This window comes from Camelus bactrianus, chromosome 9, assembly GCF_048773025.1.
Source record: "Camelus bactrianus isolate YW-2024 breed Bactrian camel chromosome 9, ASM4877302v1, whole genome shotgun sequence".
In the NCBI taxonomy this organism is placed as follows: Eukaryota; Metazoa; Chordata; class Mammalia; order Artiodactyla; family Camelidae; genus Camelus; species Camelus bactrianus.
This window is the reverse complement of record NC_133547.1, coordinates 19,385,001-19,405,822: the sequence shown is the minus strand read 5'-3', so window position 1 is coordinate 19,405,822 and position 20,822 is coordinate 19,385,001. Positions and strand designations below refer to the sequence as shown.

At 32.6% G+C, this 20,822-nt stretch overlaps 1 protein-coding gene across 2 annotated transcripts in view; it reads left to right on the top strand.

The window, feature by feature from the left end:
• Window positions 1–20,822, top strand: part of URI1 (URI1 prefoldin like chaperone) — a 63,668-nt gene that overhangs the window by 25,888 nt on the left and 16,958 nt on the right. For both annotated transcript variants that reach the window (XM_074369863.1, XM_074369864.1), the window contains exons 3-4: window positions 11,550–11,628; window positions 12,721–12,856. In XM_074369863.1, coding sequence (XP_074225964.1) covers window positions 11,550–11,628; window positions 12,721–12,856 — 215 coding nt within the window. The remainder of the gene's footprint in view (window positions 1–11,549; window positions 11,629–12,720; window positions 12,857–20,822) is intronic.

Genomic DNA, 20,822 nt, shown 5'->3' with positions numbered 1-20,822 from the left:
TAATTAATTGCCTGCACCTCAGAGCTTGCTTTATAGACCGCACATTTTTACAGTGCAGAGAGAAAGCAAGCCTGTCTATTTTAATGTGCTAATCTATAGTTAATAGGACGATGCTTGGTAAATAACACACTTTCCTGTGTCTTCTGAGGAAAATGTTCAATTTAATGGTGAATAAAATCTTATAATATGAGTTGTCATGAGGTATAGCTGTTGATCTTACAGATATCAAATTACAATATATCCATGCTGTGTTTGCGAAGATTTTACTGAGAGAACAACAGGAGCTGTCTTGATTATTGTCTGCAGGGTTATTGCAAAATCATGGTAACTGCCCCTTTAGTGGTGAGATTAAACCTTTGGTTATACACCATCAAGCATATAATATTTTAAATTTATTTTAAGAGGCTTTCTCTTCATGCCTGAGAGATCTCCAAGGAAATAATTTATAGTTAGTGTATATCAAATGTTTTTTGGTTTAAATGCACATAGTCTGCAAGCAGTGGATAAGAGTAAAAATCGGTGCAATCTGTATACATCATTTTATTAAATTCTGACTTTTGGCTTGCAGAAATAATCTAAATAATATCCATTTTATAAATAAAAATTCAGGGACTTCATTAATCTTCAATAAATGCAAAGTTGTAGTTGCATCCACTGGTGGTGTAAGTCTGTCAACATTTCCATAATGGACCATTCGCTTTTCATGATACATTCAGTCCAGGTTAAAACTCGAAATACAAGTCCTCCGTCAGAGAATTAACCATTTCCGCCCTGCTAATTTGGCCAAAGTGATCCATTTTGCAAATAATTTCCAGGGGAAGTTTTATTAGTGTGGACTTCCCTCTATTGGGTTTGATAGGGAATTCAGAAAATTAAAAGGTTGGATTCACTCAGAACAGATACTAATTTACCCAAATGTGTGATTAACAACTTGCTTTTCTGCTTTGTTTTGTAAGATTCTTTCCCTGTTAGATTGAGAATTCTTTAAGGCTATGGGGCATGTTTTCATCCTTTTGTCCACAGCCCTTCTACTGTTTGGCATGTTATAGGCACTTAATAAATGTTTGAGTAAATGAAGACCAAATGTTTGATTATTTTATATGTAACATTTTAGTTTACAGGTACTATAGTTGTACACAAGTCTGATGAGCATTGACAGACAGAAATATGACATTTATTTCAGGGCAGATTAGTGTGACTCTCAATCTCAATTTCCACTTTTCCATAGTTCTCCAAACTATAGAAGCTTAGCATATTTATCTCCATATATCTTAAAGTAATATGTTACCTTATCTATATATTAACACTTTAAAATAATTTTTTTCCAGTTAGAATTTGCTTTTTCCTTTAAATTATTTTTAATATGGCTCAGGGAACAGACATTTATGTTTATTTTTAATGCGGATCTGATATTGCTAGAATCCAAATAGCCAGTGAATTCACCAATTTATTATATTAAAAAACTGAAACCAGGTGTCTCCATTCCTCTGAAAGCTATGAAATTGCTATTTGGGAGCACTGTGGAAGTCTTGTGATATTTTTATTATCTTAATTCTATAAACAATGATTGAATTATTACCATATGCCAGTATTATACTACTGTTTGGAACTGAAAGACCCTGCCGTGGAAGAATTCATAGTCAGACACTAAACATGGAAATCACAAAGATTTTGGGTTACTTGGTTAGAGATAGAAAGCAAGAATGGAGGTTGGAGCTATTTTAATTTTTATTTTATTTATTTATTTATTTATTTATTTTTTGAGCTGTTCTTAAGGGTGTCTCACACACTGCTTTTGAAAGTGTGTTGCTTTTCACTCTGACCCTTGGTCAGAGTTGCTTGTTTGTGCAATTTTAAAGGATTCTTTAAGGGATGAGTAATGAATATTGTAGGCTTCAAAAAATCAACTTAAAATTCTTTTAAAAAATATAGGACACAAAGTAAAGATATTTGTAGAAAAGTAGGAATAGAAATGGTTCGGGGCATTAAGGTCTGCCCCCAAAAATCTCTTTCAGAAATTAATTCAAATCCCAGAACTTTGTGACCTACAGACATTTATAGTATTTGCTTAATTAATAACAGATTAAAAGGAGACATTTGAGCCTAATAGTTAAGAATTTGTGTAACATTTTTAGAGCTAATCGTGGTTTTCAATTTAGTGAAGATTTAAGAAAATTTTAGATAAAACTTTTTTCCCTTATAATCCTTTTTACTTAACTCAGAAAATAAAGTATTGTAAAATCCATGCACTATTTTCTCATTAAAATGTGGATATACTTCCTACCGTTTGATCCACTAAGGGCTGAGTATTCTGTTTATAGATTATTTATAATTTTTTTAATCTTTTTAATTCTTCGCTAAAGAGCATGGGATTTGCAGTTACAGACCTGCATTTGAAATCTGTCATTTACTAATTTTGTAACCTTGGGTGAATTACTAAGATTTCTTAGTTTTCTTCTTATAAAGTGATGATGGTACTACTTGAGAACAAGTGAGATAATGTCTACAGAACACCCAGACTGGCACCCAATTAATATTAATAGTAGCTCTGAAATCTCTTTTGAAAAGTTTGTCAGATGAATAAAGAAAAAAAAATCACAAAACCCTCCAAAGCTTTGTAAATATTCCTGAATATTTTGTAGTCATGCCATTATCTTCTCTTACCATGATGGAGAGATGGCTTCCTGAGTGGTATTGTTAAGGTTTTACATTAATGTTTTTAAATAACTTTTATCATGAAGAAATTCAGGCAAAAGGTGAGTAGGGTACTGAACCCACATGTACCCATTACTCAGCTTCAATGATTATCAGCTCATGGTTTCATCTGAACTGTTTGTTTTCTTTTTTAGAGGGTAGAGAGGGGAGATAACTAGGTTTATTTATCTATTTATTTTAATGGAGGTACTGGAGATTGAAGCCAGGACCTGGTGCCTGCTAAGCACACGCTCTACCGCTGAGCTATACCCTCGCACCTGTTTGTTTCCTTTTAAACAGCCTATCCTACTCTCTACTCCCACTTCCAACTATTTTGACATGAATCTGAAACATATCATTCCACCTGGGAATATTTCAGTATATATCCAAAAGACATAAAAGGTTCCGTATTAATTTTTTAAAATTTAAATTAAAAAATTTTAAATTAGGCACTATATATAGTTCAAAATTTAAGAAGTACAAAAGGGTATAAATGATATCTAGTTTCCTTCTTCCCCTTGTCTTCTAATTCTCATTTCTTTTCTTTGTAAACAGCTGTTGTTTTTTTTTAACCAGTTTCCTCATCTTTTCAGAAATTGTTTGCGTAAGGGCTTTGTGTGGGTGTACGTATTTGTGTATGTATGTGTATTCATCCACATGTTTATATATATTATGCTCCCATGCTTTGACAAAAGTGAAGTCAGACTGTATACTGTTCATTTAATACTATACTTCAGAGATTGTTTCTAATCATTAACTCTTATTCTTTATTTTGTTCCATGAACTTCATTATGTGTCAGATGTCTAATTCTTAGAGTCACTAAATATTTTTTGGTACTAAGTTTTTAAAAATAAATAATGACCACATCACTGAGAGTATGGCTTCTACAACTCAAAATCTATCCTTACTAAGCTGTTATATCCATTATTTATTGTTCTTTAATAAAATTATTAATTTAAATTTACTAGCTTAAAACAACAGCCAAAATTTACTAGCCTAAAACAAAACCGTTCACTTGTATATGGTTCTGTGGCTTTGCATATTGGGCTTAACTTGCCTGTGTTGTGTTCTGCTGACCTTGTTCGGGCTCGCTTTTGTGGTCGCAGCCGTTTGGTAGCTGGGTTGTCCCGAATGGCCTCACACACATGTCTGGTGGCTGGCTGCTCGCTGGGCCTCTCCCTCCATGTGCTCTTTTACCTGGCTTTATGTGATGATACAAGGGCAGCAAGAATAGAAGCTGCAAGGCCACATTTTGCTGGTCATAGGAACTCATAAAACTAGCCCAGGTTCAAAAGGTGGGAAAATAGACTCCACCTGATGGTGGGAGGAGTGACAAAAGCATTTATGGTTATTTTTAACGCACTATAGGTGACTTTTATTTAACATGTCCCACAGGAAAAAGAAGTCTCATTACTTGTGTTGATTTCTGAGAATTAAATGCAGTATGTGATGCCGGCTGCATGCAGATCATCTGTATGTTAGGCATTGTTTGTAATCATAAATTGTTTGCATAGGAATTGTAAAAAAATTACTGTCTTGCTTCCTTCAGATCATCTTAAGAGAGTTTTAAGTAGTAAAGATAGCTATAAAATTACCTTAAGCAGACCTAAATGAAAATATAGAAAAAGGTATTTTATATTGTTCAGATGTTTAATTTTGAAAAGAATAGCTTTAAATTTGGATATAAAAATTCTGAGACACTGGAGCATGTGAAGTTTGAGAGGGAGGTTGTAAAGCAAATCTTGACATTTGTTATTTTTCAAAGGAAACAGGACAAAAAATATTGTTTAAAGGAAAAGAATAGTTTCTAGTATAGATTATAGTCACAGTACACAGTGGGAAATACCCGAGAAAACATGACTAAATATTTTAAAATAACAAGTGAAGATTTGATAATTTTTTATTCCTCTTTCAAAGTTAATCAATACAAATGGATGGATATCTTTATCTCTGATGTTTCTCTGGGATACCTTGCCTCACAGAAGCACTGAACTATTTTCTGACAGTGCTCTGGTTTATCGGATATTTCTCATGAATTACCTGAAACAATGTTTTGTTGACTTCATGTGCTTATATAAAATTTTATTTTTTTATGCATAATTATGAAATATTGATCTGCATACCTTTAATGCTTTTTAATCATTATTCATGATGATGACTACATTTCTCAGTGTTAGGTACATTTGGAAACCATGTTTTTCAGAGTCCCCATTTTACTGACCACAGAGTTTTCAATCACTGTTTTGTATAGGACCTTCCCTTCGGGCTTTTTCATTTTTATGTGTCGCTTACCTTTCTCCAGTGGAGCAGAGAGCAGCTTCCAAACTTCCTGAAGGTTTTGCATACTTTTCTTATTGGAAGTTCTCTAGTTATTAATGACAGTGTCATTGGGGCAAGGGGAAGATGGAGTAATCATGTATACAAATCCCCTTCTCTGACATTCTTCAAGTTTCTACAGTTTTTTTTTTTTTAATGGTGTCATGTTTTAGTACATGAGTTGGGATGTTAAATAAGCTTTGAAATTTTTTGTGTGTGATGTTCCAAAGCAAATTAAGATGCAAAAAAAAAAAATGACTGAAGTTGAATGTTTTAAGAATTATTTTTTAAGAAACAAAATCTGTATTAAGTTTTTAATTTTTTATTCTGAATATAAAATGAATACACATTTATAGAAAGGTTGAAATAAGAAAAGAGTAAACTTAAAATTCCGAGAAGAAGCTGATTCTTTCTCTTTAAAACGTTTTGTTTTATTCTCGTCAGCTTAATTCTATGAGTGTTTATGTCACTAAGGTCAAATTGTAAATGCTTAATGCTTTTTTTAAAAAAAAAAAAGTTGAATGATTTTTAAATTGTAATTAAAATTTATTACTTCTAGGAGGCCCCTATTTGTTTTTGGAAGAACCACACTAGTTTAATAGTCAATACATTTCTGAAAATAAAAGGCAAAATTATTTGTTATAGGGGAATTTTTTTCCCCAAAGAGTTTAAACTGTTATAAAGAAAAATCACTAGTTACATCTTATCATTTAGAACATAGTCTTTGATGATGTATTTCCAGCATCCACTTGCTTTAGTTCACAATTTCCATGATCAGCTGAAGCCTAGTGAATATTTTGGTGTATCGGATTGAGGCTGCACTGCGATTTGATTTGGGTGCCTGATGATTTTCCATCTTTGTCTTAATTATATTAGGTCTGAAAACTACACTTGTTTGTTCTCTTGAGTTTTTTCATTTTCCATTCATTTTTATTTAATTTTTATAAAATGATAGCAGTGTACAGTAAAACTTTCAAGCACAGAGGATGAAGGTGTAAATATTGCAGCAGCAATGCTTGATTGAGAGGTGAATCACTCATTGATAATCCAAAGTTCATGTTCATTTTGAGATACCAAAGTCTAAATTCTAGTATACAAAAGACAACAGAGGGGTGGGTATCAGAGAGGAAAATGTAAGCTGTAAAAAAAATTGAGGCATGTGTACAATTTAACATTTTTACTAATTCATATTGAACTCAGACCAAATTGGTGATAGTTTACCCACTTTTCTTTTTTTCTTTGTGTCTAAATAAAGTGAGTTAAAGAAAATTTTGAGAATGTTATGTATTTGGTGGGTTCAAAATCAGGATTGCTTTTTTTTAATTTATTTTTTTTAACTGTTATAAGACCTTTTGAGAGAAATAGTAACATCAAGGGATCCATGAGTGGGCTTCTATTGAAATTATAAACAAAACAGAAGGCCTTTTCCTCAGGAAAGGATCTAGAGTTTTTATCAGTTTCTGATAGGTGTCAGTAACCATAAAGGGTTATGAATCACTACTCTAAGAAAACAACACACAAAAAGTTTCCTTTTTTTCTAAAATATGTTTTAGAAATAAAGTAGAAAACAAGAAATCAAAATGACGACTTAATAATTATGGTTAGATTTAAGTAGAAACTGGCACAAACATCAAAGCTTAAGTCAGTTATAAACTTAGCACATCTAAACTCATCTTTTCTTAGAAGTCTCTCCTTCCTGATTTGTTACAGAAATATATATCAGTTGTAGAAAATTTGGAAAATAAAGAAAATAAAAATTACCTGTAGTCTCACTACCTAAAGCTAAATGGCCTAGGAACTTTGGGAACATTTCTTTCACACTTAGGGTAGTGTGCTTTTATATAACTTTTCAACTTTCTTACGTTGAATTCACATCTTATTCTTAGAGCAAAAGAATGCTAATGAAGAAACAGGTAACTGTGACAGCTGACAAGTCTTAAGTTGTATATGCATGGTTGTTGGTATAGGGCACTGGACTGAATTCCTCTGTCCCAGCTTTTATGTTGAAAAGTTAAATTGAAATCTAGTAGAATGTTAGCTGTGTCTGTCTGTCTTTGGATGATTTTGTTTCATTAACTTTTAGAAACTTACAAGTTTTTATATTTATGTTCATCTTTATATCTATTTCTAATAATAAAATTTTCTGATAGACTCATAAAATATAAAGAACATGGATTATTTCACCAGCATCTTTTGCTGACATAATTTTCCTAGGTATAGTAGACTTGAGAAAAAGGAATATGCCACCATATTGCCTGAATTTTGTAGTAGATTTCATTTATCTTAATAGTACCTTGCCATGACCATTAAAAAAAATGCTATTGATTTAATACAGATACATTTTAATTAAATGTGCTCCCCTCCCCACCAAATTGTAGAAGGTGTAGCATTATAGAGGCTTCTTTCAAGAATATTTCTGTTGCTTAAGATAACCTTGGTAATATGTTTATGCTGTTCATGAGGATACTTAAAAAAATTACTGTCATTCCTTTCTTTAGTAAAGAGAAGATGTCTCTCTTTACTTATATAATCCATACCTGAATTCAGTATTCCTCTATTTTCTTAATTTTAGAGGTAAAACCTCAGGCATCCATCAAGGCATTGGATCTTTAACAAAGAAGCATTGCGCGCGCGAACACCGACACACACACACACGCACACGCACACGCACACGCACACGCACACACGCGTCATACTATGTTCGAGTGATGATCCCTGCAGCGAATGGCATAAGGCTTGGTTGCAGAGCAGGCGCTCAATAAATGGTGAATTGAAGCAAAGGTTTCTTCGATGCTTAATAGGATGTTCTAGAGTGGGTATAGTGGACTAGAAATCATTTCTAAAGAAGATTGTGTATTTACTCATATATATTTCAGAATCTTTCGATTTCATAATTTCTTCAATTAAAAACTGTAAATACAATTAACTCTGCCCCATGTCATCCCAGATACTAACACTTAAAGCCTTTCCCCTTGTTTCCTTTTTAAGCATCTCTTGGTATTTTCTGCTTTTTTGTTTAGCATTTTAGGTAGAGAATGAGAAAAGATACTTAAAAAGGGGGCTTAATGTCAGTATTTCCTGCCTATTCCAACTTAATACTCTAAAGTGAAAATTAGCAAAATTTTATTTCCATCTGTGATTTAAGTTTTGTTTTCCTTTTTTATTATTTTCAGCTAGAAATTGGAGTCTTTATCACTTGCCTCAAACCAGGGATATGGAACTTTTTCTTTACAAAGATGTTATCAGTTGCTTTTAAGAAGAGGACTAAAAATAAGGAGTCCTTCTCATATTTCCCCTGTCTCCTTTTTAATATTCTATTATGAAAATCTTCAAACATACAGAAAAAGTGAAAGAATTGTATAGGTGAACCTTGATCACATATCTATCCATACCTCCATCCATTAATCCATTTTTTTTTCTGATGCATTTCAAAGTAAATTGTGGACATCTATATACTTTACCTATAAATACTTGACCATACACATCATTTAATTTGCTCTATCTCATACTTTTTACAGCTTTATGGAAATAAGGTGTTTCTCATGAGATTTGTCCTGATCTTCATTCTTAAGTTTAAAGCTAGTTTGCTGCTACTTTTTAATAAAAACAGTAGGTGCTTCTTAGCACATTATTACATTATAGCTCATGATCAGCAAGATTCAAAAGAAGATGATAAAAGTTTCTTATATGCCTTATAACAGTGCTTTAGTTCTTATTTTCTGTAAGGAACATTACATGAGGATATCTGATACAAATTTAGTCTTATTTATTGGATTATTCTTTTAAATTAAGAATTGAAGGCTGAACCTAATTTTTAAGGATCAGATGTGGTGAAACCAAACAAGGAGGTCTATGTATTATAAATAAGCAGGCTTGAGAGGTTTATCCTAACTGTATCCAGGTTCTATTTTCTGTTTAAAAAAATTATTTACAGCAGTTGCTTCTTTGACTACATACTTTACAGTGTCCAAAAAATTAGTTATATTAAAAAAAAAGTTCAAATTTTGGGGCAAATGAAGATACCTTCTATAACATACTAGTTCTTAGAATCATTTTTGTATTTTCTACTTTGTGATCTTTAATGGAATTATTTAAGCCCTAAATATTAGAGGGACTATTTGGAGAAAACTTTCTGACCAAGCACTTGATCCTGGATATTTCCACTAGTGGGAATTTCAGACAGAGTTCCTCAAGCTTTAATTTCTCCCAGAGACCCTGCTGGACTCCTGCTTGCCTCCCTTCTAAAAGGGTTTCTGCATGAGCTGCTTTTTGAATTATCTTCTTTCTTTTTGTATTTTTAGAAAAAATTCAAAATTTAGAAATAGCAACTCAGTCATTAAACTGTTCTCCAATGTGTTCACATTTTTGTTCTAGACAGAATTATTGATAAGTTTAAAACAGTATTCTTGGTTTGAAATACTGACATTGATCTCTTGTATTACTTCTGATTGAATCTTATTGTTCTTTTAATATACAAAAGAGATGTTTTGTTAGGAAGTACCCCCTTTCTAGGTATACTTACCAAAATAATACATATTGAATGCTAATTTAATACTAACTTCAACAGTTGTAGGCGCATTTAGACATCCAAGCTGACTAGCCCTTGAACATTTGCAAAATTACTCATTTAAAACATGTAAACTGCTGGTGTTTATAGATTTAGTAATGAGTTTACTGTGTGCAGGGGTTGTACCAAATCAGCTCTTTATAGACAGTATCCCATTTATTGGTCACACCAGTTGTGTCCAAGAGCTCCCAGAATTATTGTGTTTAGCTGTACTGTCTTTAAGTAAGTTGTGCTATTTGTAACAAATTGAATGAATTTAACATAATGGAATTATCTTAGTGGATAATATAGTCTTTCTTAAAAATTTTAGAATTGGTGTTTTTTGATACTTCATGGAGAAAGGCTCATTGGATCCTCATTGTAGATGTTTAGTGCTAGGCAGGGTGTTAAACTCTTTATATTTAGTTCTCTTGAACCTGTGAGACAGTCATTATTCCAATTTTACCATTGAAGATACTCAGACTAGGGTCAATTTGTGTATGTTGAGTGATGGAGCTGGGATCGACCCTCTGACTTCAAAGCCATGTTCTTACTGGTACATACCCTATTCATGAAGTTTTCTATCATTTTATTCATATAAAAATTTGTCCAGAAGGATGATTTTTACCTTAAACAAATAGAATAAAGACATTTTATGTTTGTTTATAAAAAAAAAGAATTTGAGAGGAAAGTTTAAAAAAAAATCACTTGAACATTAGAAAATGGAAAGCCTTCCTTGAAAGAAAGTGTTTGCTCGTAACCTTTCCTTGATTAAGGAGATCTGATTTCTTTTAAATGTGTGGTTTTTCCATTTTTCCTTCTACTTTCTCTTTTGTAAGAGGAAAATGTTGATAAGTGACATTTACTACAGGAATATTTTTAGGATGAATAACAATATATATGTGAAATTGCTTAGTATTCTTAAGACTAAATGAGATAGTTTTTATTAATTATGTTAGTGTGGCTTTAGGTGAGCTAAGGAGTAAACTGAAACCAGTTCTGTGATGTTTATTTTATAGAGCAGTCATTTTTATTATCCAGAGAGTGATTATCTATGTTGCAATTCATCCTAATTTCAATTTGACAATACCTGCATGTTCTTCTAAATTACTTGCTGATTTGGTGGGTTTTTTGGTTGTTGTCATTATTTTTAAAAATTGGCAACATCCCTCTGCTCTAAAAATTTCAGTGCTCTGGTTTTGCTTGCAGTCCGCAGACTAGCAGGAAACCCTTAGGAAACAATCTTCAGAGGTTTGTAAATAGGCATCTCGTTGTAGGGCTGTTCAGTTCTAGCAGGTGTGAGAACTCTGTAGGGTTTACAGCATAGGGACATATGACCGTCTCTGCTCCCACAGAATTACATCTTTTGGTTGTTTGAAATTACTGTATTAGGTAGTCTCTGTTTTGGTATAACATGAAACAGACTTCAAAGTCCAGTAGAAATGCTTTTTACATTAGCTGTACCTAATTCTAGCCTCTGATTGATTCTCTGTCACCTTAATACCTTAGTATGAGTAACTGAGGGATTGATGACTCCAAATGTTTTAGCCTAAAGTTTTCTGAGGAGGACTGAAACATCTGATCAGATTTTATGTTCATGACTTCTACTCCACAGCCAGTGTATACACTCGAAAGCTTTTAGTAACTCTCTTCTTCCTTCTCGAGCTCCTATTTCCCTCCAAACTCACTATCTCTCTTATTTTCCAAATTTTATTTAGTTCAGACGATGATCTACCTTAGGTAACACTAATTCTCAAGATGTGAGTGTTCTACTTCTAAAAGCTGAAGTCCTTGAGAGTCTTAATTCTTTGATAAATGTAAGGTGGGATAATGCTAAATTTTGTAAAAACACAATTTTAAAATTAAAAAATATTTTAATCTTTAAATTGCTGAAGTTAGGTTTTTGATTAGCTTGTCTTATGATCCATGGCTGATTTGAGGAATTGTTAATTTGTATATTAATTTAGCATTTGGTATTTTTTTTGCCAACAGGAAGAAGGTAGATGATGACTATAATGCTCTTCAAGAAAGACTCAGTACTTTGCCTGACAAGTTGTCTTATAATATCATGGTATGTTTGGTGTGTTTCTTTTAAAGTGACATGTTGTTTCTTGTAAAGATACTAACTATGTGAAGTAAAAAGATGTCTCCTTGCTTTATGTATATATCAATTCACAAATTGCCTTACTGATGGACCTTATCAGAGGTAACTACCATACCACAGTAAAGAAAGCTTGTTTTTCTTTTGCTTTATAATAATACACTAACTGTAGTAATAGTTGGCATTTCCTACTTTTCCTTTTTTCAGATTTATATTTAATTATCACATTATGATGACATAAACGGCATAAATGTTAGCGCAAAATTTGACATATTTGGTATGCAAATTTAATGTGTTAGAAAACTGTAATTACAACAGAAATATGGCATGTAGTCATTTCCTGTTAGCCAGAACAGGAATAGACCATTATGTTGTGTAATTCATAGAATTAAACCCTAGAACACTGATATTATATGAAAAGGTGCTGCTAATTTTTGTTTGAATGGTTTTCATATTGACATGGTGATCTGTTTGTGAGCCCTGAATTAGATTCTTTCAGGCATGAATATTCTTTTTCGTGAAGACTTTGTTCTTAATTAAATTAGCCCAAATATTTTGAAAATGTATTTTTTTTATTATACTAGCTCAAATATTTTGTAAATTTTATAAAACCTTAAGGCTATTTATTTGTTAATTTCTGTTTTTGCCAACAAAAGACTAGTTTATCAAATAATTTTCAGTTTTTTTATCAGAGTTATTCTTTATTAACTTAATGTTTTATTCCTAGTTTGCTTTCATTTAGATTTATGAATGAGCAAAAAGTAGAAGCATTTGGAGACAGCACTAATTTCTTTGAAAGCTGTATGTAAATATGCTCATTTCTTTTCCTGTTTTAACCTAAAATAATTTTTAGGTTAAAACATTTATTTATTAATCTAAAACAATTTTAGTAGATTTTCCTTGTGAAATTTTGATATAATGTTAAAATTCTGTGAAGTTGACATTTTATTTTTCTTAATGTAGAGATAAAAAGACCTTAACACAGAGCTTTTAATGCTAAGTGTTTCATAAAATGTAGTTTTTGACTTTTTTTGCCTTTTTTTCTATTTTGAAAAACAATAGGTACCATTTGGCCCCTTTGCTTTCATGCCAGGAAAACTTGTCCATACTAATGAAGTCACTGTTTTACTTGGAGACAATTGGTTTGCAAAGTGTTCAGCAAAGCAGGCTGTGGGCTTAGTTGAGCACCGGAAAGAACGTATGTACCAAGTATAAATGATGTTTCCTTGCTGGATGTATATCAGTTCACAAAGTACCTTGCATGATTTATTAGCTAACTAGCACAAATTTCCAGGCTATTTGTGATTCTGTTGAATTGTAGGTAGTTTGAGCAGAACCAGCATTTCATAGTGTGGGGTGGAGAATAAAACATCTGGGTTGGAAATATCACCTACATTGGTGTGCTTTCAGAAATTACAAAGTGTAAGAGTCATCAAACATGGTTTTGTAGATAGAAGTTGGGTAGATAGAAGAATTGGGGTCATTTTATATTTTATAATCGGTTTGTTTAGATACTTTTCATAGACTTACTTTTTGCTTTTAATACTTTAGTACACAGAAGGAATTTACTTTCTACTTAGTGAACTGGGATAAATACCTATTTGCAAAAGTAGAAACAAATCTTAAACATGTGTTTTGGTTTGGAAGAAGTCATATTTCAGTTTTATAGAAGAAAGCCCAGGTGTGGTTTAAGGTTTCTGCCTCATTTATTGAAGTAGTTCTTTAGTTTTCTCTGTGGTATTATTTGTTGCTATGTACATATCCTTACACACACATTTTGTAGCTGGATGGGTTAGCATGGGTTCTAGCTTAGATGCACTTTAAAATTAGGTTCATTTAATATCTAATCTATGTTCTTCTTTCTGTAATAGCATACTTAAATTGATAGTATATTATCACCCCTACCTGCTTTTTAACCTTCTAGTTAAATGTATATCTGAAAATAAATTTTTGAAGCTCTTTTTATATAAATGAGGTCATATAGATAGAAAACAGCTGAGTTTTCTAAAGCTGAAATGATTTCACTTATACATGAGTGGGTACTAGTTGGAGAAGTCATTTACTCAGTGAAATTCTGGAATCTATATTTGGAGACTCTAATTGCAAATCAACTCCTATAAGTTTATAATTGATATATATTTTGATCTTTTGTGACACTAATCAGAATCTCATTGTTTGGCCTGTGTATAATTTCTGGCAATGATAATTCTTTTGGCATTACTGTATTAAAGTAAGTCCTGTATATTAGAGAAAAGAATGAGCGTAATTCTTAAAGGCCTTTCTTAATTGTGAAGACTTTCTTTATCTACTGGGGTAGCTTTGCTGATGTGAAGTCAGTTCCTAGTCTTTTGGAGTTTGTTCACTTTGATTTTCATATGGATATTTCAGCAAATAAGTCTTTAGAATCAATTTGACTTAAATTAATAGAAGAGCAAAATATTTTTTGGTAAATCACTTTTCAGTATTAAATATGGTTTTAGGAACTGACCAAACATGATGACTTTTGGGATAAATATCTAAAATAATTTTCAGAATACATAAGTAATAAATTATGTTTGAGAACCTTTTTTAATTTTATTTTTAATTTTTTATTGAAGTACAGTTGATTTATAATGTGTTAGTTTCTGGTGTACAACAAAGTGATTCAGACATATATATGTATATATTCTTTTTCATATTCTTTTGCATAATGGTTTATAAGATATTGAAGATAGTTCCCTGTGCTGTACAGTAGGACATTTTTGTTTATCTATTTTATATGTAGTAGTTTGTATTTGCTAATTCCAAACTCCTAATTTATTCCTCCCTAACCCAACTTTCCCTTTTGGAAACCATAAGTTTGTTTTCTAATTCTGTGAATCTGTTTCTGTTTTGTAAATAAGTTCATTTGTATCATATTTTAGATTCCACATATAAGTGATATCATACAGTATTTATCTTTCTCTGTCTGATTTCCTTCACTTAATATGATAATCTCTAGATCCATCCATGTTGCTGCAAATGGTATTGTTTCATTCTGTTTTATGGCTGAGTAGTATTACACTGTAGATATATCTTTATCCATTCATCTGTCGATGGGCATTTAGGTTGCTTCCATGTCTTAGCTATCATAAATAGTGCTGCTATGAACATTGGGGTGCATGTATATTTTCAAATTAGAGTTTTTTTCCCAGATATATGCCCAGGAGTGGGATTGCTGGATCATATGGCAACTCTATTTTTAGTTTTTTAAGGAATGTCTGTACTGTTTTCCATAATGGCTGCACCAGTGTACATTCCCACCAACAATGTAGGGAATGTACCTTTTCTCTAGCATTTATGTTTGCAGACTTTTTAATGATGGCCGTTACTGACTGGTTTGAGGTGATATCTCATTGTAGTTTTGATTTGCATTTGAGAACCTATTTTGAAAATTAAATTTAAAAAAATTTTTTCCTTCACACAGTTTTATAATAATTTATACTAACTGAAGAAATTGTTTAGGCATATTATTGTACTTGACATTTATCAAGAAAAGACACTACTTTTCTTAAGGCAGAAGAAATATAACAAGTTAAATATACTTACCTCACTGTCTACATGTAATTGGGGAAAGTGAAGGGAGGCCCTTGCATGTTTAAAAAGTAGTCAAAGTAAAGGACAAAATAGATTTAACACAACAACAACAACAAAAGGATTCAGAAGAGGTGACTTAGAGGAAGATGATATCCGGGAGGTAGAAGGCAAGCTCGGTGCCCCATCCTTTGTGTTCACATCTTGCGTTTCGCCATTTACCATGAATATGACCACCTTTTTAAAGTATTTTTTAATTTTTAAAATTATCAGAGTGAAGTTGACTTTTTATTTGGCATACTGTTCTGTGAGTTACAACACTTGTGAAGATTTGTTTAACCAGCACCACAGTCAGTAAATGGAATAGGATACTGGATATACCAGAGTTAGGACACAAGATCCCATCAAAAACTCCCTCCTACTTTCCTTTTGTGGTTACATCCTACCTCTACCCCTAAGGCCCGACAACCACTGATTATTAATTTTACCTTTTCCAGAATGTCGTATAAGTGCAGTCATACACTATGTAACCTTTTGAGACTGGCTTCTTTCACTAACCATAATGCCTCAGCAAAGCTGTCCTGTATATTAAAAGGTTCACTTATTTTTATTACTGCATATCGTTCCATTATATACATGTAGCACAGGTTTTCTATTTATCCACTGAAAGACATTTGGGTTGCTTCCATTTTTTGGCCATTGTAAAAGCTTCACTAAACCTTTTTGTGCAAGTTTTTATGTAATCATAAGTTTTTTTTTTTTTGCTGTTGAGAAATTCCTATTGTTTTATTTCCTTTTAGTGTCTTTGGCTGACCTCATACAAAGTGTTCCTTCCTTTTCAGTATTTTGAAAGAGTTTGAGAATTGTTGTTAATTCTTTGACTATTTGGTAGAATTCATCTGTGAAGGCATCTATTCTGGACTCTTTGTTATTGGGTGGTTTTATTGTTTTAGGTCTATTCACATTTTCTGTTTCTTGTTTCAGTTTTAGTAGTCTATATTTCTAGGAATTCGTCCATCTAGGTTATCTGTTGTGTCCATTCAGCTATTCATAGTATTATCTTATCATCTTGTTTCTGTAAAATATTCTTGTATTTAATTTCAGGTTCTATATGTGAATATATAAAGGTGTCTCCACTTCTATTTTTCTGATTTTAGGAATTTGAGTTTTCTCTTTTTTCTTAGTCAGTCTAGGTAAAGACTTGTCAATTTTGTTGGTCGTCTTAAAGAGCCAACTTAATTTTGTTGAGTTTTTTCTAGTTTCTTAAAGCATATAGTTACGATTTGAGATTTTTTTAATGTAGGTGTTCATAGGTATAAATCTCTCTTAGTGTTACTTTCTCTGCATCCTGTAAGTTTTGTAAGTTGTGCTTTCATTTTTTGTTGATCTCAAGGTATTTTCTAATTTCCTTTATGATTTCTACTTTGACCCATTAATTCAATGTTTTGTTAAATTTTTGCATGTTTGTGAATTTTCCAGTTTGCCTTCTGTTGTTGGTTTCTTGTTTCATTCCATTGTGATTGGAAAAAAATACTGTGTATGGTTTCAATTCTATTAAAATTTTAAAGACTTGTTTTGTGACCTATCATATGATCTTTCTTGGAGAAAGTTCCATGTTTCCCTTAGAAAAAAAATGTTGTTCTGTTGGGTGGAATGTTCTGCATCTATCTGTTAGGACCAGATGTTCTATAGTGTTGTTAAAGTCCTTTTTCCTTATTGCTTTTCTTTCTGGTTGTTCTGTCCTCTACTGCAAATGGGGTATTGAGATCTCCAGTTCTTTTTGGAGAACCACTAACTTCTACTTTGAATTGTGTCAATTTTTCCTCCATATATTTGAGGCTCTTTAGATTAGGTGTGTTTATTTTGAAATTGTTATGTATTCTTGATGGACTGAACCTTGTATCAATATGAAATATCATTTGTCTCTTGTAACCCTTCTTGACTTATTTTAAATTAGCCACTGCAGTTCTCTTTTGTTATTGTTTGCATGGAATATCTTTTCCAAACTTTTACTTTCAATCTTCGTATGTCTTGAGAAGTAAAGCAGATCTCTTGTTGGCAATATATAGTTGGATCTTTTTTTTTTTTTAATCCATTCTGCTAATTTGTGCCTTCCTACTCCATGGTAGTTTAATAGATTCACATTTACAGTAACTATTTGTAGAGCAGAACTTTTGCCATTTTGTTATTTTTTGGTATTGTCTTACAGCTTTTGTATCTCGTTTCTTTGCTACTGCCTTCTTTTGTGTTTAGTTGATTTTTTTGTAGTAAAGTGTTTTGATCTCCTCATTTCCTTTATTAATATTTTATAGGTATTTTCTTTGTGGTTGCCATGGAGATTATGGATAGCATTTTAAGGTTATAACAATGTATTCTGAATTGGTACCAAATTAACTTCGATCACATAGGGAAAAAAAAGTTTCTATACAGCTCTTTACCCCCTTTGTATTACTGATGTCACTAACTATATCTTTATACATTGTGTACCAGTTAACATAGATTGGTGATAACTTTTTATACATTTTTTCTTTTACATTCCATAACAGATAAAAAGTAGAGTTATAAACTATAATGACAATAATACCATTAAAAATTTTTACCCATGTTTACCTTTACCAGAGGTCTTTATATCTTCATATGGCTCTTAGTTATTGTGTAGTGTCCTTTCATTTAACCTGGAGAACTCCCTGTAGCATTTCTTATAGGGCAGGTCTAATGATAAGAAACTCCTTCAGCTTTTATCTGGAAATGTCTTCCTTTAATCCCTCATTTTTGAAGGACAGTTTGGGATATAGGAGTCTCAATTGACAGTTTTCTTCCTCTCAGGACTTTAAATATTTCAGCCTACTGGAGTTCTGGCTCCCAAGGTTTCTGTTGAGAATTCTGCTTATGTTCTCATTGAGAATCCCTTATATGTGATGAGTTGTTTTTTTCTTACTGCTTTGAATATTCTCTCTTTGTCTTTGTCTTTCAGAAGTTTGATTATAATGTGTCTTGGAGTGAGTCTCTTTGGGTTTATTCCTCTTGGAATTAGTTGGGCTTTTTGGATTTGTAGACTCATGTCTTTTGGCAAATTCAGGAACTGTATGACCATTGTTTTTTCAAATAATCTCTTTGCCACTTTCTCTTTCTTTTCCCCTTCTGAGTCTCCCTTAATGTATATATTAATCACTTGATATGTCCCATATGGTCCTTAGGCTCAGTTCACTTAGTTTTACTTTCTGTTCCTTAGACTTGACAATTTCATATGTCTTATCTTTTAAGTTCACCAGTTGTTTTCTTCTGCTTGCTCAAGTGTGCTGTTGAGCCCCTCTAGTGAATTTTTCAATTCATTTATTATATTTTTCAGCTCTAGAATTTGGTTCCTTTTTATAATTTCTCTCTCTTTGTGGATATTCTCACTTTGTTCATATATGTATATATATTTAAAATTTCCTTCAGTTCTTTGTTTTTCCCTTTAGCTCTTTGAGCATATTGAAGCAGTTTTAAAGTCTTTCTCTAGTACATCTGATGCCTGTGTTTCTTCAGCGACAGATTCTGAAGATTTATTCTTTTGAATGGGCCATGTTTTCCTATTTGTTGTATGCCTTTTGATTTTTTTTTAACTCAAAGTATAGTCAGTTTACGATGTGTCAACTTCTGGTGTACAGCACAATGTTTCAGACATACATGCACATACATATATTTGTTTTGATTTTTTGATGAAAATTGGGCTTTTCAAGAAACAGCCACCTCTCCCAGTCCTTTGCAGACTGGTAAGGAGGACCTTCACTAATAAGCTGGGCATGCTCTAAGCCTTTGTATCAACTGAAAGTGAAAGGTTTAGTCTTTCATGTGTTTTCTGAGTATATGTTTTTCCTGGGCCTGTGTATGGATTTTTTTAATTTCCTTATATACATGGCTGTTTTTGAATATCTTATTTTCCCAAAGATTCTCAGTTTAGCTTCTCTTTGCAGCTTCAGAATGTATGTTCTGTGGTTCCACCTTTCAACTGTTACCCCAGGCATCTGCAGGACCGTTGTCCACCTGCAGCTTTCAGCAGTAGTGCCAGCTAATTTCTTTCCCCTGAGACCTGGTTGAGGTGGGACCAGTTCTTCAGACAGCCCCTAGACTGGTTACAATGTTGCAAATATGGCTTATTCTGTTCTATGTGGTTCAAGGCAGGGAACTGCGGTCTGGGCTGTCACCTTCTCCAAACCAAAACTACTCTTCACTAGGGAGGACGTGGGGAAAGGCAAGTAAAAATACCATGAAATTTCCTGCCATTTTGTCTATGGCTTTTTCTTGCTTGGGAGTTTGCTTGGTTGTTGTAGACCCTTTACTGTTTCTCAGAGCTCCCCAAGGTAGTTTCTGATTTTTTGATGTTTTCTGGGGAGGCAGGGAGAGCTTGAAGCTTTTTAGTCTGTAATTTTGCTCCTTATTGTTTTAAGGGAAGATTTTATTTTCCTTTCAGCACAGGAAACTTCTTAGTATGTTTGTAGTAAGTGTACTGAGTGATTAACAGCTCTGGAGGAAGAAGGAATGAGACAAGATCCTGGAGGTAACGAGATTAAAAGCATGGAAAACGTAGCTTTGGAAAATATTGCTGAAGAAGAGAAAGGCTAGATTAGAGAAGAATATTTCTGTTAGAGAACTTAAAGATTCATATCTTCATAATGATAAAGTCAAGTTTATTTGTTTAGAAGTGGGAGAGGTTAGGATTTTGAAGTATGCATGGAATATGTATCGTGGGAAATGTAATATGGCCATCAACAAAGTTTTATGATTTGTCTTATGAGGCAATACGTGTATTCTTTAGTAACTTCAGTGAGGCAAACTTAAATGCATTGGTATTTTGTTACAAAGTATGAATTTATGATTTTGGTTTTATCTACGTAGGAAATACAGCTTTAAATCATCATGTACCTTAAAACATATAACAACAAAAAGTAGAGCATTCTGCTTGGTCCCTCTTGGCCCCCACTTCCCATTCCCAAGAGGTTTTTACTTACAGTCTTTCATCTTTTGCTTTGCTCTTTTTATCTGTATTTCTCAAATACTTTGCATATTCTGTTTGCTTGATTTAAAAAAAATTATGTAGTATTTATTAGTTACCTGCCGATGATTAAAAGGGAGCGTTTAGCTCATTTACATGTTCTTCTCTTGGCCCTGGCTCCCTCAATCTTTTTAATATTTTTATTACAATTTTTATTAAATCAGTTTACATGCTTAGATGTAATTCCATATCCACAGCCTTTTCGCTTGAAGTTAACCGCTTTTTTTGTTTGTTGCATAATGATATCTACCTATCATTAATTTAGTCAAACAGTTTCATTTTCTTACAGACCTCTATACTGGAGTCTTTCAGAGTATTTCTTGGATTTGGACCTGCTCCCATCTTGAATTTGAAAGAACACCTCTCTTCTTGGTGCCTTCCTTCCTTGGTGTCTTTGCCTCTTATTTATTCCCTGTTTCTTGGTTCCCATGGAGTCTCCATTCAGGTTTTACTCATTTTGTTGGAGGATAACCTTTAGTAATTTTCTGGGATGTTATGTGGGAGACAGATTTGTTTTTTGAAATTTCACATGTCCGAAAATATTTTTCATACTCTTGCTTTTTGTAACTAGTCTATT